We start from the raw sequence: 23397 nt of genomic DNA on the forward strand, positions 1-23397 counted from the left end.
TCACCCCACCCCAGCCCAGTCTGATCCAGCCCCACAGACCCTCCTCCCTTCATGGCAATGTCCCCTCTTGCTGGTCCAACATTCAAGTGGATGGTCAGTGGTCAAGTGTGTTTATTCACTTGTTAGCTGTCCACTGTCAAATCAGGAGATCAGGGCCAGTGGTTTGGGCTGTAGGGGAGAGCTGTAGGGTTCCATTTACTGCTGTATCTTCAGCCTAGCACACCGCTGAGCACATGCTCTGGGCTCAAGTGGAATGAGTGACTGGACGATGGCTGGCCTGGGGCTCCTCTGTGGGCTGCTGCCGCCACCCAGAGGGAAGCCAGGAAATGCCCACACCCTCCTGCATCGTCCTATCTTGAGCAGTCACAGACACTGGGGACAGTGGTGGGGTGTGGGGGTCACCTGTGCCACGTCCCTGGCCACTGGGGGATGGTGGATCAAACTACAGCCTGGCAGGGGTTGTGGGTTTCTGCTGGGGTCTATGGCTGGTTTCCAGACAGACACCCAACAAATGTGCAGAGGCACCGTATGTTTCGTATTCCCATGGTAACAAATTACCACACATGTAGTGGCTTAAAACAACACACACTTATTCTCTTACTGTTCTGGAGGTCAGAGAGGTCCTATGGGGCTAAAGTCAAGGGACAGCTGGGCTGCATGCCTTCTGCAGCCTCTAGGGGACACCCTGTTCCCTGCCTTTTCTGACGCTGCCTTCCTCGGCTTGTGGATCCTTCCAGCAATGGCATCATTCCAACCTCTGCTTCTGCCATCACATCTCCTCCTCTGACTCTTATAAGACCTCTGCTTCTGCATCTCTTACAAGGACCCTTGTGATTACATTGGACCAGCATAATCTCCCCACCTCAAGACCCTTAACTTAATCACACCTGCAAAGTCCCCTTTGCCATGTAAGGTAACAGTCATGCGTTCTGGGCATTAGGACGTGGACGTCTGGGCAGGGGCATTATTCTGCCCACCCTAGGCCCCACCTACATGTAGGGCACCAAGACTCCATTTTGGTTTTCATTGATAGTTTGTTTCTCACTTAAATAAAGAAAATGAGATTAAATGACTCATTAAAGAAACCTTAACAGCTATTTTGATGGCACAGGCACCTTAACCTTGGGATGGAGGGTGACCACATAAAGGAGCGCGGGAGGGGAAGGGCAGCTGTGTGCTCCTTTGCATATCCTCACACACTGAGAAGTCGCTGGAGCCATCTAAGACTAAACTAGGACATTCGCCATGGGAAGCTGGCCGAGTCTCTGGGTGCCAGCTCAGCTGCTTATGGTACCCGCTCAGATGTGCTGTCAGAGCCAACTGCTGAAGGCCCAGCAGGCAAGATGAGGCTGCTCAGGGCCCTCATGAGCCTCCTGTGTGGAACACAGCTGGGGCAGGTGGAGGTGAAGGGGAGAGGAGACAGCCAATGGCACATTCTGGGACGACGACACCCACCTCGGTCCGTGAAGATGACGGCAAGGAGGGCAGAAGATCGTCCACACTCCCGATGAGCTTCCGCAGGGTCAGGCCCACGTTCTGGGAGAGAAAGGGGCAGGGTGACCGTCACCTTTCTTTTGAGAACCTCAGGTTTCCCTTGGGAAGAGCCTTTCTGGGACAGGACCCACCTTCCAAGGCTACCTGGGACTAGATTCCCTTTGAGCACCTTGCTGTACTGGGGGTCTTCCTGGGAAAGGCACCTACTAGGCAGACAAGGAAGCTCAGCCCCTCCCCGCTTCCCTCCTGGGCGCGATGCACAGCCTGCACCTTGCTGTCCCCGCCTCCTGCCCCTGGCTCTCACCTTCACCACCACCACGTAGCCCTCGGGAGGCAGCTGACAGAGCTCGTTCTTGAGGTCCAGCACAGCCCGCACCAGCTCCATGACGTTGAGGTACACCAGGTCGTCGGTGCGGTCCAGGTTGGCTGTGGGCTGGATGGACTGCGGGGAGAGAAGCAGACCGCCGGAGGGGCAGGCTGTGAGTCAGGGGGACAGCACCAGTCTTTCCTGGGCAGGCACCACCGGTGCCAACTCAGCCACCAGCCCAATGTGAAAAGACTCTTCTCCGAAATGATAGTGCCCTGCCCTCCCTTCTGCTTCCAGGGCAGTGGTTCTCACGTTAGAGTCTGCCAGGGGGCCTTAGAGAAGACTGGTGGCCGGCTTCACACCAGACCAACCGAACCACCTCCGGGGCATGGGGGTCAGGTGGTGTTGGAAGTTCCTCAGGTTATTCTAATGGACAGCCAAGGCTGTGAGCCACTGTCCGAGAGTGAGGGTCTCAGGCCACCGTAGGAACAGAGTGGGTGCTGGAAGCCAAGCAGGCAGGCTTGAGAGAAGAAGGGGGCCCACACCTCCTCTTCCAAGGGCTGGACCAATGGGCTTTCCTCCAGGTTGGGGAGAGGGCACGAGAGACGGGAGACTGGTCTTCCCCTTGCTTTCTCATGGGTTAGCTGTGTGGCCTCAGACGAGGCACTTCACCTCTCTGGGCCTCTGCTATATAATGAGGATACTGGACTGGATGATTTCCGAGGGCCTCCGAAATCTTTTCAGTCCACGGCCTCCAGTCTTGTGAAGCCCTGCTTCCAATTCATTATCAGCTTCGGCACAGCCAACACATACCTGAGCGCCCAGCCGCGGTGGCTTCTGTGGGGGTCCCGTGAACTCCGCTGCAAGGGAGAGGGGGAGTGAGTAGGGGGAGTTCTCAGCATCCTCGCCCTTCCCTTTGTGACTCCTGATAACCAAACCAACCCTCTCTCCTCTACTACCGGGAGACCCAGAACAATTAACCCTGAATTCCAGGAAGAAGGCAGGGAAAAGAAGCTCTGGTCAACCTGGTCCTCCCTTTCTTGGGGACAAGCACTGCTGTCCATCTTACAGAAAGAAAAAGCCAAAGTCGCAGCAGAGATGGAGTGACTGCAGTGGGTGTCCCGACCCCGGCAAGCCTGTGCTCCCTGCCCTGGCACCGGGCCCTGAGGACAGCACACACACTGGCCTCGACAGCCCGGGAGGAAGAACTTCACTCTGTGAAGGCAGCAGGTGGCTGTGGAGCCCCCACTCCGGGGCAACAGCAGCTAAGGGGGTAGATTTGCGAGGATTCCCCAGTAGTTTGCTTTGAGCGTTTGGGAGTCCAGGGAGTGAAATGGCAGAACCACACTATTCACTCCCACTTTGATCAGTGAAGACACCTACAAGCCCTGTGGAGCTGCTGGGAGAGTGAGCCCTGGAGTGGAAGTCGGGAGACCTGGTTATACTCTCATCTCCACCTCCAAAGAGCCGTGTGACCTAGGGCGGTTCACTTATACTCTCTGGGCCTTACTTTTCATCTGTCACATAAGAGGGTTAGCTCAGAAGGTACCTGGAGCCTGGGCTCAAAGCTGAGCTCTGCTAATTACTAGCTGTGTGACTTTGGATAAGTTACTTAACCTTCCTGTGCCTTGGTTTCATGTCCTTTGTAAAATGGGCATGATAATAAATTGTACCCATCCCATAGAGCTGCTGTGAGATTAAGTGAGTTGACATTTGTGAGCAACTTGGGCCCATGCTTGGCTTGTGTTAGTTCTCTGTGACTGTTGTCATTGTCGTTGGTTGCTGTCATCATCATCATCATCATCGCCACCATCAGCCCCAGGCCTCTGAGATGATGATGATGAGCCTGGCTCACTGCTGGCTCATCCCTCCCCCCTTCAGCAGAGACTTCTGGAAAGATCCTGTGGGCTCGGCTGCCCCTCTTTCTCTCTTCCATCCCTTGGGCCCAGGGAAGATGAGATCTACCAGGAGAAGCGGGTGGAGCTACTTTATTTTTCTCCATAAAGCCTCCAACAGAGTGAGTGGGAGCTAGGAAGGAAGAAAGAATCACCAGCTCTTCCAAATAAACGCAAGAAGGAGATCAACTGGGAAGAGGACTGAGGACAGAGAGAGACGAGAAATGGCACTAGGCAGGGAGGGAGTGAGGCCGACAGATGGAGGGGAAGGGGAGAAAGCAACTCAACGTTTCTTAAAACGGCAACTAGACGCTGCTGCTCTCTGCCAGGGGCAGTCAGCAAGCAGCTCGATGCAAGATGTCAAGAGGAAACTCCCGCCGAAAGGAAGGGCGTGAACACTTACTGTAGCCAGGCTCCTTCTCCGGGGTCTGCAAGGAAGGAAAGAGAACATGTCACTAACGTGGCTCTGGGGACAATCCACTTCCCCCCTCAACTGTTCCCCAGCCCTTGACTGTGCATGTAGAGGTTTCAAGGTCATAGTCACAGGGGCTCTGGGGAGCTCCTGATGAAAAGTGACCCAGGGCTGGGCCTGCCCTTTCCAGGAGGCTGAGGGGCGCTGTGGCCGAGGAAGGTGGTGCTGAGGGTCTCGATCAGGTGAGAACTCAGGAAAGGAGCCTCGTGGGGATCAGAGGAAAGAGAAAGACAGGCTCCCAATGTGAGAGGCAGAAAGGGAGAGAGGGGCAGACCCAGGGTGCTGGAGCTGGGGTCCCCTGGCCTTCACTCTAAGGCAGAGACCTCTCCCAGTGACTTACCAACGGGGACTTATCGTTCATGTAAACCATGGGGTCCTGCAGAGGAGGAAACCAAAGCAAAGGACTTAGGATTCTGGAACTAAAATCCCCTGAATGATGGAGAGCATTCACTCTAGTCAGTGGGGAGGCGAAACAGGACACAAACTGACATGATGCCGTGGACCTCTCTCCCATGCAAGCAATTGCATGACAGTGTGTCCAGCGGTGCTGCAGGGAATGGTGCCCCTTCCCACCCAGGCCCAGCGGCTGCTCACCAAGGATTTCTCCTCCTGCCTCAGCCACTGGTAATCTTCCACCATCTGCTTCTGCTGCTTATCCAGGATCTGCCGCATCTTGACCCTCTCGGCCTCCCAGAGCTGCTGGGCCTCTTCTCGGCTGCTGGGTCGGACGAAGTCCCCCTCCTGAGAGGACAGCGGGGAGAGAGGAGAGGACACAATGAGCCCAGTCCCCAGACTCAGGAGGGACAATCCCCTGAAGAGCCACAAGCCTTGGCCCTGTCAGCTGCTTTCTTCTTGTAAAGTTGTTCTTAAATCCACAGCCACGTATGCAAACAGTTACAATGGGGCCTGCCAGCCCCAAGCACATGCCTGTGTTGCAGCGTAATGCCAAACCCGAGAACACATTGGTTAACATGCACTGTATTCGAACGATTACATAATCTGTTGATAAAATTTTATTTTCAAATTACTGCCCTAAGGTCATTTTCTCAGTTGGCGTTTGTCATGGTTGCTGTCACTTAAAGGTAGAAATGCAAAGCCAGCCTCAGACAGCCTGAGCACCCATCCCCAGGGAAGCATCACGCGGTGGGTCTGGGGGCTCCGAGAAGCAGAGGCGCTGCCTCCAGCCTCAGGGTATGCAGTCCCGCCAAGCCATCCGTGTGGGGTGGAGCCTGCCATGACCTTCTGATTGCACTTTTGTGTTAAAACACGCTCTTCCTTAAGATAGCAGCTCAGGTTATTGAGCCAAAGGTTCAAAGAATGCATGAGCGAAGGGATAAAGTGAAGAACAAAATTTAAAGAAGTACAGTCTCTAGATATGCAATAAATGCTTCTCCCCATCACTTCATTAATCTAACCCTTGTTTTAACTCATCGGTGGGGCTTTGGACCCGTTCGTAGCTTTACCTGCTAGTTCTGAAACAGAAGGCATTGCATGTTTTCTTGTTCCTTCTTTCCCTCTGTCTTCCCCAGGGTTCATTTATTTAATTAGCTGCTCAGGCCCTTCAAACTGCTTTCCTCTTTTCTGCTGCACACGATCCCCTGGGCCACCTGGGCTCATGAGCGTAAGTGGCATTTATTGGATTGCATAAAACCCAGGTGGCCTTTGCCAGGGGCACAACCTTTCTATGACCTCGAGGCCAGCAGGCCCCTCAGAGCCTTCCTTTGAAGTGGCCAGTTTACATACAAGTCACTCGCATAAAATGCTAAAAATTACTCTCTATCTACTTTAACGAGCCATAATCTCTGCCAAGTCTCTAAAAAGATTTTCCCCACTAAACTCTTTAAAACACACTTGAATATAACAGCACTGTTTAAAAATAGTTATATTGGGATTTTTTCCCTAGAGCTTATGGAGCTTCAATTACCACTCTCAATTGCTAACTATGCTTCTCTCCACAAGTTAGATCTCTTGCTGAAACAGTCTTTGATCGTTAATCTATTCAACAGCTATTTATTAAGAAACGACTACGTGGCAGGCATAGGCTGGGCACGCTGGGAGGGCAGTGACAGTAGAGCAGGCAATGTCCCTGTTCTCCTGGGGCTAAGTAAACAACAGCTAGAGGGACTTTCTCAGCCTCAGCACCATCACCATTTGGAGCCAGATAATTTGTTGTTGGGGGAAGATTCCCCATATGTCGTAGACGCTTAGGAGCAACTCCAGCCACAAGATGCCTGTAGCACCTCCCTAGTTGTAACAAAAATGCCTCCAGGCATCGCCAAGTGCCCCCTTGGAGGCCAGATCACCTCAGCTGAGAGCTACTGAGTTAGACCTTCTAAGAACACAAATTTCAGAACATAAGAGTATTTTATAATCATAAAATTGATAAAAAAATACATAAGATTTATCTCACAGAGGCTGATCCTCCAAAATGAGGGAATTTTAAGGCTATAAATATCCACCATTAAATGCCAACACCTGCAAACACAGTGGGACAGCCGTCCCAGGCTCTCGGCAAATAGTAACAAAGAGAAACTAGTGTCGAACATTCTGAAGAGAGAGTTAGGGCCCTCCAGGTATAGGAAACATGTAGGGTCTAAGGAAGACTAAAGTAAATACCGGTGGGACGCCTGACCAGACTCAAGAAAGCACTGTGTAGTTTTGTAAGTGCTAAAAGAAGATGCCCACCACTCAAATGTTTAGTATGCCCCAGGTCTGATCACCACCTTACCAAATATTTTAACATGTGTTGGAAGATTTGTTCCTATGTCTTCCAATCTCATAATAAAATGAGATTTAAAAAAATTGAACGTCAGGGCCGGCCCCGTGGCCGAGTGGTTAAGTTTGCACACTCTGCTACAGCGGCCCAGGATTTTGTGGGTTCGGATCCTGGGTGCGGACATGGCACCGCTCGTCAGGCCACTTTGAGGAGGCGTCCCACATGCCACAACTAGAAGGACCCACAACTAAGATATACAACTATGCACTGGGGGGATTTGGGGAGAGAAAGTAGAAAAAAAATATTGAATGTCTTTAAGGCTTACTTGTCTGAAATGTACCTCAGATATTCTTATCAGGTGACAGATACTTACATTGCTGGTCACTCTTAAAAGGAATCAGGTCTTTGTGGTTTTTTAAAATGACTCTCACAAGCTGTGACACCTTCCATAATTTGTCTGCCCCCCATCCTGCCAGCCTCATTTCCACCTCGACACACACCCTTCCTCGTTCTAGGCAAACAGCTCCTGCACCCGCCCTGTGGTTTCCCATCCCTCAGCTTTGGCTCCTACTGACGCCTCTTCCTCTTTCATCCCCCACATCCCAGCTTCTTCCTCTCCAAATCGTCCCCATCCTTCGAGGCCCAGCTGAAAAAAGAAGCTGGAAAGAGTTGCTCTCCCCTCGGGACTCTCACGGCACTTTCGCCCTATCTCTGTGTGCCACTCCCGGTGGCTTCACTGCAGGCGAGTGTGCACCTGGCGTGCTCCTTCCGCCCACCTGTAAGCTCACTGAAGGCAGGACTGCCTTGTTCTCCCTTCAGCCCCGGGCACAGCGCTCGGCAGGGTGTCCCTGCCAAAGGCGCTGTTTATTGCATTTTTACTATTATTTTAAACCTCAGTCGTGAGGTCTTCAAGAGGGAGATGACTGCCATCCTGACTCTGGTGTGGAATCTCACAGAATCCCAGATGAGTCAGGCAATAGAGTCAGTCAGTAGAAACGCTGTTTTCCTGAGAAAACCCCCTCTGGCTTTTGATCAGTGCTTTGCAGGGCACCGTTATGCCGTGTCAGCATTCTACCTGGAGGGGCTTTCCCGGTGTTTCTGCGTAGACCGTAAAATGGAGTTCATATTTTTAACTTTTTTTCCTTTATTTAAAGAAATGCTCATTATGCTCTTTTAGGCAGACTTTTCTTATGGCAAGTACTTCTAAACCCTTGACACGAAAGGTCTTTTTTCCTGCTGCACAGTCTGTCCTTAGGGAGCTAAAGGAAGTCCTTACGGTCACACAGGGGTTTGACAAAGGCAACACCACCCTTCAAACGTGCAAAATAGCTTCTTTCTAAAGGGACATGTTTTAAAGCAAAACTCACTAAAACTCAATTAATTATGAATAAAGAGTTAAGGACAGAAGGGCGGAGGAACCAACCACTGCCCAAATTATAGTCCATGCTCAAAAATGCAGTTTTATTGTTAAGTATATGCTAAGATAGAAATTGGTTAAATTAACGTAAAAGAGAAAAATGCACTAGATCAGGGAAAAAATTGATTCCACAACAGATCTTGCTGCCTAGAATTGTAAGTTATCTAACTCGTTTCAAAATTTTAGTAAATTAAGAGTAATCACAGAGAATATACCAACATACTTTCCTCTATTTTCTAAATCTGTTGTAATAAACATGCAGTTTTCCCCCAAATTTTTAGAGTGATGTATACTGCACTTGAAATGTCTTGCATGAATACATCGGCAGTTGACAACAAAGAGGTGACTGGGGAGGGGGCTTTGTTGCACACTAGCCCCCAAGCTCCTTTTTGTACAGTAGCAACTTTTACAAAAGCAGCACGACTGGCAGCCACAAGGAAGCCTTTCCTTTGACTCAAGAGAGATTTAGCAACCAAAGCAATCAGGCAGGAAGGGCAGAGCAGAGCAGAACATCCAGGATCTTTTATTCTCTAGCACCTTTAGGCTTGGCTGCCCTTTGCCCACAAGCCTCTACACTACCCCCAGGGCTCGGGAAAGTGGGAGATTTTATATCATTCGCCGCAGCACCAGAGTCTGGGCAGGGGCAGGTCTGGAGCCAGCTGGTGTCCTCAGGAGCAGAGCCTGGCTTGGCCCCCAGCCTCTGATGTGTTTGCAAAGGAGAGAGAGTCACAGAGCCCCTCCGTGGCCTGACTGGTGCATGGAAACATGGAGGGCACCTCCTGAGCCTGAGGACATGGGGTTCCCGGTGTCCCAGGCACCTCCCTCCATCAGCCTCCTCAGTCCGGGCTGGGACCCAGCATGCAGTGCCCTCTTACCCGCATGCTGTGGCGCTTGAAGACATTGTGCCGGTGGAGAGGCGGGGTGTGCAGCGAGTTTACAGGAGATGGATACTCCATAGGGCTGGTGAGCGTAGGTGAGCTGGCACACAGACCCTCGGGGACCTATTCCGGAGAAGCAAAGAAGCACCAGGCACAGGGACAAGGCAAGAAGGTGGACAATTAGCTGCTACAAACACGAGCACAGAGAAACGATACATGAGCACCATGGGAGAAACAGGACTTGCTCTCCAGGAGCTAATAAAGCACGTGGTGTGAGCATTTTGCTGGCCCTGTTTGAGAGGCACGGTGGAGCAACACATACGGCTGTTAGCTAGGAGTCAGTGCAGCCACCGTGGCCCCTTATTCATCTAACAGCCCTCCCCAGACGCTCTGCATACCATGGGTCCACACAAGTGACAGATCTACTGAGAACACGTCTCTTCCCTCAGGACTCTTCAGAAAGGATTCACTTTTCACGGTCACGTTACAAACTGACACACATGATTGGCCTACACATATGTGTGTGCGGGCATTTTTAAATCAGCATTTTAAACAGCATTCTAGGGACATTGCTTTTATCTTCTGCATTGAGGTTTTTTTCCACATGAAGAAGAATTGTCTGTTAGCTCTTGGTCGGGGTTGTTTTGGTCCTGGGGTGTTTCCTTGAGAAATATATGACCGTGGGACATCAGCTTTCTGTAAGGAGAACCAAATAAACAGACACGCTTCTACTGACTGAGATGCTCCATTACTGAGCAGCAACTCTGAGCTGAGCGATGTAAGAGAAGAAAAGACAGTGACCTGGGCTCCTTACAACTGAGATGCAAGAGAGTGACACAGGACAGAGACCTTCTGAGACAGGGCCCTAAAGCACAGGAGTTCCCATGGTTGGCAATGATGGAGGAGAGAGGAAAGCTCGGATGGAACCTGCTCTCTCTTCACTGGCCACTAGGTTCTGGCCAGGCCCTCTGTGGGGAGCCCCAGGGAGCAACTCCATTCTCTGGGGAATATCAACTATCCCCAGCTGCCTGGGGTTCCTTCTCAGAAGGCTTTGCTTAGGACAGGAGGCCAATGAGGCCTTGGACAAGAAGAGGGAGCTGTAGGCAGGCACACGGAGCAGCAAACACCGTGGACAGATGGCACATCTCAGCTGAGGATAGCCCGGTAGAATCGCATTTTGAGTCTTTTGATCTCTGGGTACTCTGAGTTCGAGTTCTTTTCTAGATACCAAAGAAGAGCCAAAACAGGCCATCTCCGTTACCTGAGCAGATGACTGCTGCTCCTCAAAGGCATGAGGATGAAATGTCAGGAAGGACCTAGACGAGGAAGGGCCCCAAACACTCCCAGCCCGCCGGCTACATGTTTACCTGGAACTGCAGTGTGGGAGCCAGAAGGTTGGTTTGTGGAGGGGTTCTGTACTTGGGGCGGCTGGGCTGGGGAGAGAACACAGAGAGGACTCAGGCCATGTGTCTCTCCTTGAGGGACCACAGCTCACCAAGGGGAATATTGGGTCGGAGACAGGTCAGGCTTGTTCAGAATGAAGGAGAGATGAGGGGCAAAGTTATCATTACAGTCATTTGTATCCATTACAAGCACCCACCACATGCTGAACGATGAGAAGGTACAAAGGGGCCAGCCTCTCTGCCCTCCTGGGGGCCATCACTAACTGGAGGGGTTCCCAGTCTCTGTGTGTGTAACCTTCCTAGATGTGGGGGCACCTGCCAAGCCACCCGTCGACAGCCATGGACATTCAGAGACAGGAGGTCACTGAGGGCTCAGGCACTCACAGCAGCTTCCTGGAGGAGATGACAACTGAGCGGGGCCCTGAGTGAGGGAAGGAACTGGGGCATGCTAGGCAGGGGGGTCAGTGAGGAAGGGCCCTGGACCAGATAGGGCTTTGTTATGGATTGAATGTCTGTGTCCCTCCAAATGCGTATGTTGCAACCCTAACTCTCAATGTGATGATATTTGCAGGGGGGCATTTGGGAGGTAAGTAGGGTTAGACGAGGTCATGAGGGTGGGACCCTTATGATGGGATTAGTGTTCTTATTAGAAGAAGAGACACCAGAGCTGTCACTCTCTCTGCCATGTGAGGACACAGCAAGAAGGCAGCCATCTGCAAGCCAGGAAGAGAGCCCTCATCAGACACTGAATCTGCCAGCACCTTGATCTTGGGCTTCCTGGCGTCCACAACTGCCTGCTGTTTAAGCCACTCAGTTTATGGTGTCTTGTTACAGCACCCGAGCAGACTAAAACACGAACGGTCCCTCAAAACCTGCCCACCTAATGGATGGCGGTGGAGCACTGGCTCCCGAGCCCAAAGATGCCATGGAGGGTATGGACCCAGAGGTTGGACCTAAGGGACCCAAGGACACTCCCAATCATGTGCCCTCAGGGGGATCTCATTTGTTCCTAAAACCACCAGAAAGAAAAGTGCTCCAGCCTCTTGAGGGAAATGTTTGCAGGGTGATTTCCTGCCTCAGCTGCCCCACAAGGTGTCTGCTCTCTTGCTGTCTCATATTCCGCCTGCCAGGGCACCAATGTGAGGGGCTGAGCTCAGTGCTGACGGGCGGTTGGGCTGAAGGGCTGAGACGACTGTGGGGGCACATCCTCCCTATGCTGGGAAGGCAAGTCACAGTCAGGCCAGGAACGAACCAGTTGGGGCCCCAGCTCTGCTGTGACCCACAGGACTGGCGAGGCCAGGGCTTGGCTTACCTTGGGTGGGGGCTCCTGGAGGGCTGTGGGCTCCAAGATTTTGGGAGGTCGATAGCGAGCATTCCTCTCCTGCTCTGTGTCGATGTCTTTCTCCATCTGATAAACGTCACTGCCAAGGAGTCAGGTCAGACAAGGAGAGAGAAACAAAGTCAAAAATACTCCTGGGGGGGCTGGGCTGGTGGCATAATGGTTAAGTTTGTGCAGTCTGCTTTGGTGGCCCAGGATTCATGAGTTTGGATCCCGGGCACAGACCTACACACTTCTCAACAAGCCAGCTGTGGCAGCATCCCACATACAAAATGGAGGAAGACTGGCACAGATGTTAGCTTAGCAACAGTCTTCCTCAAGCAAAAGAGGAAGATTGGCAACAGATGTTAGCTCAGGGCCAATCTTCCTCACAAAAACAAAAAAACCCAAAAAACCTCCTGGCGGCTCCTCTCTGCCTTTCACCAAAGCCCTGAGAGGCCCAGAGAGGCCTGGAGGAGGACCGCTGAATCCAATTTCTATCTCCTCTGCAGAGTGGGCTGGGGAGACCCGTCTGAGATAGGTGGGGATATGGAACCTGAGGTCACTCCCACACTGAGGTTGGGAGGATCACAGGAATGGATCCACTGTGGGAAAACATCCTTGGAGAGCCAGTCCCAGCCCAAAATGGCAGTGGAAGCGTGTCTCCAGCTCACCTCCCCACGCCTCTTGCATCCCTGTGCCTCCTGTTGGCACTGACCCCTCACATAGATTTCTAAGGTCCCAGACAACTTCATGACCGAGGCCTGTGTTCTCCATCTCCCGTTTCTCACTAAACATCCCCCCAATGCACTCCTGGTGTGTGCTCATGGGAAAAGGCTGTGGACTCCCCGCCAGGTTAGCTATGGGGATTCTCGCCCTTCTTACCCAATCCAGTGGTTCCCAACCTGGGAATCACCAACCCCAGAGGACTCCGGACTGACTGCAGGGGTCCATGAATTCACATGTTCATCTGTGCACCAAGGATGGTCTGTAGACCAAGTATTACGGACTGGGGAAATAAATTTCTGGGCCCAAGATGGAGGTGCTCCTGTCTGGGTGCCATGTGAGCAAACTGAAACTTAGAGAACTTTCGTGTCCTTCTAGAGGCTCTGCTTGACCAGAAACACAGTCCGCCCAGTCAGCACATCCCAAACGCCAAGCTGACTCTGGGCTCTATACATACTTCCTTGTTCCTCATTCACTTTCTATTTTTCTCTTCCTTCTTCCTTCTTTACCCTAAAAGAGCTTTCTGCCTTTGACTCCATTTTGCCGTTTTCTGGACCATTGGGAATGGAGACTGCCCGCTCCAAGAAGTGTTAAATAAAATGTGTTTGTATCACCCAGATTGTCTTCTTTAATCATTTTTAAGAGTACTACTAAATATGCAATATTTGGTAATGTGTTTTCAGATGTATATACATTATACTGCGTGTAATAACAAATTCATTATATAGTTTACTCCATTTTGTCATCAATAGATTCTAAAAGTGTAACTATTGTTACATGGAGGAATTCTCAAAATTTGACATTACAAGGGCCCTTCTTACCCCAAAAGATTGGGAAACACTCATCTACTATTTTCTTAACTCTAATGGGCGACTGTCAGGCTGTGGTTTGAGGGAGGCATCCTGGGGTCCCTGGGTCTTTGGGATCCTTCAGATCACACCTGAAAAGTCTGCTCCCAACTCCATCCACGTGAGGGGTGGGCCCGGTGCCTCTAAGGGGGCATGCCTCTCCGCTGTGGGAGAGACCCCTGTCCCAGCTCCTCATGGTTCTCAACCCCAAGAGTGAATTAAGACCCCCACCCTCATCACCCAGAGCTTTAGCCCTCTCAGCTACACCTTTCGAATACTTTTCTCCTGGAACCCTCTGACTTCTCTAATCTCTCTTATAAGGGACCCACAGATGAGTCTAGAATTAATCAGGAGTGTTAGTGGAGGGATAGACAGCAACAGAGGGGCCTTTTAAGCTGGAGGTCTTGCAGACTGTGCTGGAGCCCCTGCTCCTACGAATCAATGCAGTGCCCTTCCCTCTGTCCCAGCCTGGGCCTTCCCAGCTTCCTCCCTGGGGGACCTCCCCCAAGGCAGTTTCCAGCAGCTATTTTCTTGTCCTAAAAAAAGGCCAGCATGTTGACTACAGTGTTTAAAGCTGCCGTATTGAACATTAACCGAGCGCTAGATGTCCTAAAGCAGGATCAGCAACTTAGGGCCCACAGGACACATCAGCCCTGTCTATTTTTGTAAGGCCCCAAACTAAAGATGGTTTTTATGTTTTAACAACAGAAAACAATGCAAAGAAGAAAATATTTTGTGATGTGAAAATTAGATGAAACTCAAATTTCAGTGTCCACAAATAAAGGTTATGGAAACCCAGCTACCACACTCATTTATGCATTGCCTAGGGGGCCTTTCGAGTTCCAGCATCCGAGCTGAATAGTTTCCACAGAGGTGGTATGGCCTGCAAAGCCCAGAATATTTACTATCTGGCTCTTTACAGAAAAAGTGTGCTGACCGCTGCCCTAAAGGACCCCAAAAGAAGTAAGACCACCCAAAGAGGAACTGACAGCAGGCAGGCCACCAAGGAAACAGGGGGACCCTCTAAAATGTACTTGGACAGCACCCCTCACTTGGGACCTCTCAGTCCCCAGGGAATAATGGCTCTTGGGCAGCTGAGATGGGTCAGACCCTCAGGCCACCGAGGCTCTATTCAGAAGGGCGAGGTGACCTGGGTCACTGTCTTAACGGTCAAAAGCCCCTCCCTTCCCTGCTGTCTGAGAAGAACGACCAATGGCGGCAGGAGAGGCAAAAGGTGCTGCTGGGAAAGCCGGTCCTGCGCCCAGGTCAGCACCTGTCAGATGCGCCCCCTCACCGCTGCAAAGAGCACAGCACTTCAGTGCTTTCCCTTCAAACCTAAAACACACTTCTAAGCGCATGCTAGGAGCCAGGCGCTGGGCTCGGGGGCGGGGCCGCCGGCCGCGCGGGCTCACCCAGGCTCGCCATGCCTGAGTTCCCGTCTGTGGTGAACTCGGTTTCCAGCTTCCGTCCCCGGTGGAGCTGCCGAGCCTCCGTAACAGGCGGCACGTGCTGCTGCTGGGAGCATCGGCTCACCCGCCCAGACTCCTGGCTCGGTGCTGGTCAGAGGGCAGGCCCCACCCGTCCCCGCCGCGGGGAGTCGCCAGCTCTGCGCCTGACTTCTCTCGCCCGTAAGGTGGGGACGAGGACACTGGCCGCATCTTATTTAGGAGGTACGTTGCGAACCTGTAGGCGCTGCCGCAGAGGAGCCTCGCGTTCCGGGGGCCCTGTTCCCACCGCCCCTGACCCCTCGCTCTGTGCTCACCTGAGGCTGCACACGAGCTCGGTAAAGCGGGGCCGCTCGCTGGGGTCGTAGTCCCAGCAGCGGGTCATGAGGGTGTAGAGAATAGGCGGGCAGAGGTCGGGCTTGGGCAGTCGGTCCCCCTTCTCCAGCACCCCGATGACATCCTTGTTCTCCAGCCAGAAGAAGGGCTGCTTCCCAAAGCTCAGGATCTCCCACATGCACACGGCTAAGGGCAGGAGGGGAGGGTCAGGACCTGCTCTGGGGGGAACTTGTGCCTGGAGAGGCCAGTCGGCCCTCCCCAGGAACAACCCCATGGCAGTCAGTACTCAGTCCCTGCTGGGAGGAGCTCCCATCTTCCCCACCCCGCCTCTAGCATCCCTGGGATCTTGCCCACCATGGCGGTCCACCGAGGGACCCATCACCTGCATCTGTAAGTGAACCATGGCCCCCCCTCCAGACCCCAGACCCCTTCCACGTGGGGCTATTAGATCCACGGGATGAGGAGGGGGCAGTCAAAGGCACGTTGTTGGGACCACCAATGCCTTCTCTTAGGAGGCAGTGAAGCCTCTATCAGAAAGCCGGAGTGGAACACCAGCACCAATACTTGCTGCCTGTGTTATCACGGGCAAGCCCCTATTCACCTTAGCCTCAGTTTCCTTATCTGGAAAACGGGAATAATAATAACGAGATTTGACTGGGTCAGCCTGGAGAACCGAGAGAGATAATCCACATGGCTGTGTGTCCCATCAGGGGCTGTCTGTCCATCACTTGGCTTTGTTATCACCTCTCCCCACATCTCCTTCTCAGAGCAAACCTCAGTGTTTCCTTTGAGGGTCCCCTCCCGGGTGTCCCCACATTAGTCCCTGGGGCTGGTTGGTGGAGCACACATTTGTCTCAAGAACCTGTTCTAGGAAGATTAACCAAGACTGCCCCGGCTGGCCCTTAGCCCGTATCACCCTCAACCCACCACTGGCCTCCCCACTTTTGGGACTTCTCTGTGACTGCAGCAAACAGAACCCTTGCAGCCCAGGGTGGGGGTCCAGACCCCCGCTCCCTGCAGCCCCTCTTAGCCTGGTCACGGAGGCGAGAATTGAAGCCCTTCTCCACGCCTTCCCGAGACTCCACTCACCAAACATCCAGACGTCGCTGGCCGTCGTGAAGCGGCGGAAGTTAATGGACTCGGGGGCCATCCATTTGATGGGGAGCCGAGTCACAGAGGCTTTGGGTGGACAAAGAGGTTGACAGGAGATATTTTGGGAAGAAAGATCCAGAATTATCCAGAAATACAGCCTATTCTCCAGAGACCCGAGGACCTATGGACCCTTGACCAGAGACTTTCCTCTGGCATTTTGGCTGCAGTGACCCCTCCAGGGGCAAAGCAGAGGCAGAAATGCTGCCCCCCCTCACCTTTGTAATACTCTTCGTCCTCAATGTATCGGGAGAGGCCAAAGTCCCCCAGCTTCACACAGTTAGCAGAGGCCACCAGGATATTTCGGACGGCGATGTCCCTGGAAGAAAGATGCAAAGACGAGGGTGAGGCGGTTCAGAATGCTTCAGAGAGACAGACAGACAGACACATGGATAGAGAGACAAAGGAGAAGAGTGCTGGCCAGGGACCCAGTCTCCGGAGCAGAGCTAGGCAGCTTCTGTGGGCCACCCGTTCTCTGACCCAGAGAGTGGTCTTGCTGCAGCCCAGCTCAGGTGGGAGCCCGGGCTGGCCCTCCAACCCCCCGACACACGAGGCCCTTGGCCATCTTCCAGCTCGTGCTGAGCTCTATCTCCCATTTGCAATTCCACAGGACTGAGAGGCTTTTGTGGCAGCTACAGCAGCAGCGGCTATAGCTAATGCCCCTGGGGCACTAGGATTGCCGGAAGCACCACGTGCTTCCCAGACCCTGAGTCGTGACATGGAGACCCCGGAGCCCCTGGTTCAGAGGAGAGCCTGGGCACAGGGACCTGAAGGAAGCTGCGCAGAAGGTTCCTGGTGCGAACCAGGGTCGGCCCAGGCAGCCTAACTCCAGACTGAGCTCTCACTCCCAGGGTGCAAGCACTGACTCAATTTACCTCATGTTCCTGGCCTCACTTCTAACCCCAAGTGGTTCGTCTGCTTGCTTCTCACAGGCAGGCTCCACACCCTATCATTTGTCTTTATTATTGAAAAGATGACTTCATAGCACGACCACAACGTCACACAGACAAACAGGAACAAATCTATTGTCCCACTACCTTTGCCCCAAGAAGATTCATGTCTCACCCTCCTGCCAGAGGGGAAGCATCACAGGAAAGGGATTTTTGTCTGTTTTGATTGTGACTTTCTCCCAGAGCCCAGGAGAGCACCTGGAGGCACAGGGTAGGAGTTCTCTAATATTTGTTGAATGAGTGAATGAATGAATGAATGAATGCTTATATCCTCCAACATTGCTTTGCATAGTATCATCCAAGAAGGCCACATATCAGATGTCAGCGGTGTTGGTATGAAGAATTCACCCGCCCACCCCAGTACTCTGAGAGCAGCCCCGGTCTCCTGCTGGGCAACACGTCCCCCCCTGGTAGGGGCCTCCTTTGGAACAAAGCCAGGTGGAGAAGGGGCCGGTTCCACAGCCAAACGGAGGATTGGACTTGGCAGCCCGTGGGTGCTGGGTATCAGGGGAGTGCTAGTTGCACAGGCTGGAAGGGCCCAGACCCCAGGATCTTCCCAGTGTGGCCCTGGCCAAGTCCCTCCTGCCTGAGCCTGTGCCACCAAACAAGCGAGTCAGAGGAGAGCCAGCTCAGAGTGATCAGAGAACCAATCTCTCAGAACCCACAGGGAAGTGGGCTAGCATGCACTGACTTATAATCAGATATCTAGGACTTGAGATTCACTCTTAATAACAATCCTGTGAGGTATATATCACTATTTCCACTTTTCAGATGAGGAGATAGTTCACAGAAGGTGCTCAAGTTGTCACATTAGGCAGGACCAATGCTGGGGATTTAACACAGGTCTGTGCAACTCCAAAGGCCGCTTTACCCCGACCTCTCCAGGATCAGATGAGGGGCCCGGCTTCCTCCCCAGCCCACCTGTGCACGCAGTTGATGCTCTCCAGGTAGGCCATGGCCTTGCAAATCTGCAGTGAGTACAGGACGAGAGTGAGTACCTTCAGGGAGTTCTTGTTCCGCTCCAGGTAGTGGCCCAGCTGTGGGAAGGGGGAAGGTGCCATCAGGACCCTGGCTTGGCCTCAGCATGAGCCAGGGGGCCAGGCCGCAGGCAGCCACTGGCCCTTCTTTGGAGGCACAGGGGCGGGAGGGTGAACCCAGGCTGGAGAGACCTTCCAGCAATTTCCTCTACAAAAGGTCTCTGGGTTGTTTCAGCTGAATACAGAAGTCAGGAAGCTGCGAGTTAAGGGCCCCTCCACTCTAAATGCATCCCACCTGGAGGCCCTGCCCAACTGTGGCCCAGCTGTCATCGCAGGATTCCCCTTCTGTCACCTCAGCTCACCTCCCCGAAGGGATACAGTTCCATGATGATCCAGGTGGGCTCCTCTTCGATGATGCCGATAAGCTTCACAATGTGCGGGTGGTCGAGGTTCTTCATGATCACTGAAATTGGGGACAAGAGGGATGGGCTGGGGTGGCTCTCAGGTCCCATCTGGGAAATGTGCTTGGCCGCCCCACTGGGAGAAACGGGACGTGAAAGCCCTCCTCTGCATGTGGGTCCCAGCGCTGTTCACAGCCTCCCTTCCCGGGTTCCGGGCGCCCTCCTGTTTTGGAGGTCTGTGAGTCTCAGTGGTCTTTCCCAGCTCACAGGACCGTGCCCCTCCCCAGGGGACACCCACCTGCCTCACTCATGAACTTCTCCTTGTTGTCGAGAGTGCAGTCCTTCTTGCAGGTCTTCACAGCCACACTGATTTTCTCCCCTTTCTGCAACGAGAGCATGTTCCGTGTCCCTTGGTCCAGCCCGGTGCCCAAAAGAGAGCGGCCCCTTCGCAGCATCACACGGTCTTCCCACAGGCTTGGCTGCCGGCCAAGGGAGGCCTGGTGACATCTGCACAGCACATTTCTCCCCCTTCCTTCCTCTTTCCTCTTCTTCCCATTTCTAGCCTCCCTCCACCTCTTCCCCACTGCCTTTCGAGACAAGGTCAGATAACTCAAGCCCCTGGTGGTCCAGATGAGGACACTGAGGTTGAGGGGCCAGGGATCTGCACAGCATTAGTGGCCTTGTCTGAAGTACGTGCAGAGCCATCATCGGATGTGGCTCCAGGTCTCTTTCTCTCTCTTTGTGATTGGTTTTTACATTTTTGCGGGCCCCTTCCTTCAGCTCTGCTTTTCCCCCAGGCCTGGCAGAAGTATAACCACACAGGCGAGCCTCGTCCCGCCCCCTCAGCGGCCTCGTGACCAACTCTGGCCTCAGATCCCACCCCTCCTTTTCTCAGAACCACATTCTCCTGCCAAGAGTCAATCGTTGCTCTCCAGACACCGGCTCTATTTTGACCCTGGTATTGCTCTTCTTCTGAGAAATGACTCCCATTTCCATTACTCCCTTGGTATTTCATGAATAGTGCAAGTGCCAAGTGGATGAAGATCCACACAGCATGGCAGCTGCCTCCACCTCTAGAAAATTCAAGCTCCTCTCTCATCTTACAGGAAAGGAGAAAGGGAGTGTCAGGAAAGACTCCGGAACTCACGTGATTTGTGTAGACACCTTCGTAGACCTCCCCAAAAAAGCCTTCACCAAGAATGCGACTCAGAACCACATCTTCCCGGGCGATGCCATACTGTGGGCCTGCACAGATGGAGAAAGCAGACAGTCCAAGAGCGTTGAAACCGGCTGGCACCCCTGGAAATCTGAGCATCTACAGGTCCTAATGCCAGCCTTGGTTTCCCTCCTGCCCAGGTGTTACCGGATCCCCCAACAACACCTCAGCCAAGATCCAGGGGCTAGGCTGGGAAAGGGAGTCTAGAAGGCTCCATTGTTGCAGACCTAGGGAAAAACCATTGCCCTGTTCCCTCTGAAGGCTGGGTGCCATGTCCATGCTCTTAAGATCCCCCCACACACCACAGGCACACGAAAGGTCAAAGTGTGGGCATACAAAGAATGATCTTGGCTTTCATACCAAAGGTGCCTCACTCAGGTTTGTCCCTGTATCAGGCACACATGGGAGAAGAAGGAAGGAAAGAAAGTCCCCCTGTGGTGTCACATGCATCTGCACAATGTTACTACACAGGGCCCTGGCTGTGGCCAACATGGTGGGGTCAAGGATCTACCTCCCGGCCTTCGCAGGGTCTCGTCTGGAATCTCTGCATAGATGTCTGATTCTGTAATGACAGAAAGAGGGCATCCCTTGGGCAAGATTCCCCCAGCGGGCACCATCAGGAACCAGGCATGTGGCTCCCACGTGCAGGCCAGTGCAATCAAGGCTGACATCACTGGGGTGGATGGGGAAGCCAGATGAGAACCGGGGCTGCTGTCCCTGGGTTCACAGTGGCCACAGAGCCTAGGGTACCTCCACTTGAGTCCCTGCTCGATACTGCCTGATTGTGTTATTTAGGGCAAGTTGGTTAGTCTCCCTTAATCTCAGATTCCCTTTCTGTGAAATGAATGTTTCTGGGGAATGTCGTAAAAACCAAATAAAATAATACTTGTGATGTATTTAACACTGTCACGGACTGAATGTTTGTGTCTCCCCTGAATTAAGATGTTGAAACTCTGACCCCCAAAATGTGATGGTATTTGGAGGTGGGGCCTTTGGGAGGTGATTAGGTTGAGATGAGGTCATGGGGCTGGGGCCCCCATGAGGGGATTAGTGCCCTTATAACAAGAAGAAGAGAGACCAGAGGTCTCCATCTCTCTACCCTGTGAGGACACACAGAAGGTGGCCATCTGCAAGCCAGGAAGAGGGCCCTCACCAGGACCTGACCATGCTGGCACCTTGATCTCAGACCTTTCAGTCTCCACAACTGTGAGAAACAATGTCTGTCCTTTAAGCCACCCACTCAGCCTGTGGTATTTTGTTATGGCAGCCTGAGCTGACTGAGACAAACATGGTGTCCTGTATGAACTGTTCGATACATGTTAGCTATTATGATTAATAATATCTTAAGCCATCATTGAGAGGTCATAGGGAAAGTTCATTTTTCTGTAACTTCGAGGGAATCCTTGACGATGTCACAAGAGCAGGTGGAAGAGAGTCCTCTGGGTGCAGGAGGAAGATGGCAGGCGGGCAGGCTCACCTATGCTACAGCTTTCTGAGAGGCGGGACCGCTGAGTCTCCAGGTTCCTGTAGGAGGAGATGGGAGGGCAGGAGCCAAGTGAGCTCAGAGCCTGGCAACGCTCCCCCAGGGCAGCCTCCGCCCACCCTCTCCCACCCACCGTGCCTGGAGGGCGGGCTGCACTGTGCCCCCTGCCTGTCTGGAGGAGCAGCCTGTCCTGATGGCAACAACATGGAAGCATGGCCCAGGCTGTGGGGGGCAGGAGGGAGAGGACAGCAGCAGTGCCCCCTAAGATGATGCCAAGGGCACAAATTCTCTGCAAGAATTTACTGGGAGAAGTTTATTGGTGAGAAATCACCACTTGTGAAATACTGGGGTTCCAGTGTTCTCCCCTGGGGCCCGGAAACCAGAAACTACGGGGGAGAGGCTCCCTGTTTGTTCTGCCTTCTCTGGGGCAGACATAGACTGAGCCCAGGGGCTGTTCCCAGCCTTCCAGTTGTACTCACAGCACCGGGATCTGGGGCAGGCTGTTCCGCTTCTCACCATCTGGGGAGAGGGGAGGAAGAGGCGGAGCTGGGACACAGGGTCCTGGAGGGATGACTCACCCCACTGCCCCAAGGAGCCAACACCAGGGAGCCCCCTCCCTGCTACTCTGTGCTCTCTGACAGTCAGAGTGGAGCTGGGTCGGCTTTGGCCTGAACTGGAATCCTCTTTGTAGAAGAAATTCTTGGGCTTCCTCTTGACACATCCACATGTTCCAGCCCTCTGGACTTCCGGGAAGCTCCCTCCTTCCTGATCCCACCCACCAAACAGACACACCCACAGGGGAGGGACCAGTCATGTTCTAGCAATAGCTCTGATCTTCCGGGGACTGCAAAGCCCTCTTCTCCAGGAGCTGGCACCCATGTCACCCTCGGCTAGCAGGGCCAGGGGAGACAGACAGGGCTGAGGCCTGGAGCTGAGGACCCGGGATAGGACCTCGGGGAGCCTTGTGTCAGGTGGGGCTGGGTGAGCACCTCCCCACACTTCCAAACCTCTTCATTCATACATTGGTCAATGGCTTAGCTTCTCCCACTCTGCCTCAGGGCTTGGCTCAGCTGTGCTGCCACCTGCCATCGGGCCATTTTACCTTTGAGTGGAAACGCACCTTTCTTGGGATGAATGATGAGAGAGCCTTTGTGCTCCCCCTGCAGCCGGCAGTAACCGTCTATGAGGTCAGCCATGTTCTCAGCCTCTGCCAGAGAGGAGGTTTTGATGGACAAGGACTGCAGAGAAGAGACCGGCCAAGGATGAGACCCCAGAGCCTTGGCTAGAGTCTACCCCAGAGGACTGCAGAAGACACTGCACATTCAGAAGGAGCAGGACTCTGCCACCCACCCACTTCCCCGAATCCATCAGCTCCCTCCTGTGGGGCTTTGCTTGCATTCTCTATAGCCACCAGGGGGCGCTCTTGTCATCCCTCCCACTGACGGTCCCTAAACGCTAGGAAGGCCAGCTCCAGGTCTGACTTGTTTTGGTCTCTGAGTGCATACACAGCACAATGCCTTGTACCCTCTAGCTGCTCAAACTGAGAAAAGGGAAGAGGGAGGGAGTGAGGCAGGGGACAGATAGATGACGGAGAGATGGACAATCTGTTTGCAGTCTGAGGTCTCTCTTATTCTTCCACCCATAAAAAGCCCCGGGTCCCTGAGGTCCTGATTCTGAGTCATTGTTCACTTGTTAAAAGTTAGGCCTATGATTTATACCTTGATTTCTGGTCACCTTGACCCCTCCAAGAATCTCCCCCAAGAACTTCTTTCTTAACATATTTTTAAATAACTTTGCTTCCTGATATGTTTTCCTTATAATTTATCATCACCCTAGTATTTTGTCTAAGAACTAGGTGCAGTTTTCCGAACAAGATCCCAGAAGCCAGGGAGGCCCTGGCCTCCTGTCTGCCCTGGCCAGGCTGGCCTGAGCAAGAACCCCACCTTGCAGCTGCACCCCGTTGTTT

At 53.1% G+C, this 23397-nt stretch overlaps 1 protein-coding gene across 14 annotated transcripts in view; it reads right to left on the minus strand.

Moving 5' to 3' along the window:
* Nucleotides 1–23397, minus strand: part of PTK2B (protein tyrosine kinase 2 beta) — a 123120-nt gene that overhangs the window by 1324 nt on the left and 98399 nt on the right. For 7 of the 14 annotated variants that reach the window (XM_014843298.3, XM_014843300.3, XM_070505156.1 and 4 more), the window contains 20 exons: nucleotides 22552–22669; nucleotides 21911–21950; nucleotides 21426–21472; nucleotides 20460–20510; nucleotides 19880–19977; nucleotides 19031–19115; nucleotides 18694–18794; nucleotides 18276–18391; nucleotides 16623–16723; nucleotides 16345–16434; nucleotides 15237–15441; nucleotides 11895–12003; nucleotides 10547–10612; nucleotides 9177–9302; nucleotides 4763–4909; nucleotides 4509–4544; nucleotides 4100–4124; nucleotides 2615–2661; nucleotides 1799–1936; nucleotides 1456–1536 (listed from right to left, as the gene is read on the minus strand). In XM_014843298.3, coding sequence (XP_014698784.1) covers nucleotides 1456–1536; nucleotides 1799–1936; nucleotides 2615–2661; nucleotides 4100–4124; nucleotides 4509–4544; nucleotides 4763–4909; nucleotides 9177–9302; nucleotides 10547–10612; nucleotides 11895–12003; nucleotides 15237–15441; nucleotides 16345–16434; nucleotides 16623–16723; nucleotides 18276–18391; nucleotides 18694–18794; nucleotides 19031–19115; nucleotides 19880–19977; nucleotides 20460–20510; nucleotides 21426–21472; nucleotides 21911–21950; nucleotides 22552–22669 — 1827 coding nt within the window. The remainder of the gene's footprint in view (nucleotides 1–1455; nucleotides 1537–1798; nucleotides 1937–2614; nucleotides 2662–4099; nucleotides 4125–4508; nucleotides 4545–4762; nucleotides 4910–9176; nucleotides 9303–10546; nucleotides 10613–11894; nucleotides 12004–15236; nucleotides 15442–16344; nucleotides 16435–16622; nucleotides 16724–18275; nucleotides 18392–18693; nucleotides 18795–19030; nucleotides 19116–19879; nucleotides 19978–20459; nucleotides 20511–21425; nucleotides 21473–21910; nucleotides 21951–22551; nucleotides 22670–23397) is intronic. The other 7 variants (XM_014843301.3, XM_070505161.1, XM_070505158.1 and 4 more) reach the window with 3 other exon arrangements.

The sequence above is a fragment of the Equus asinus genome, chromosome 3 (genome assembly GCF_041296235.1).
Source record: "Equus asinus isolate D_3611 breed Donkey chromosome 3, EquAss-T2T_v2, whole genome shotgun sequence".
NCBI lineage: Eukaryota > Metazoa > Chordata > Mammalia > Perissodactyla > Equidae > Equus > Equus asinus.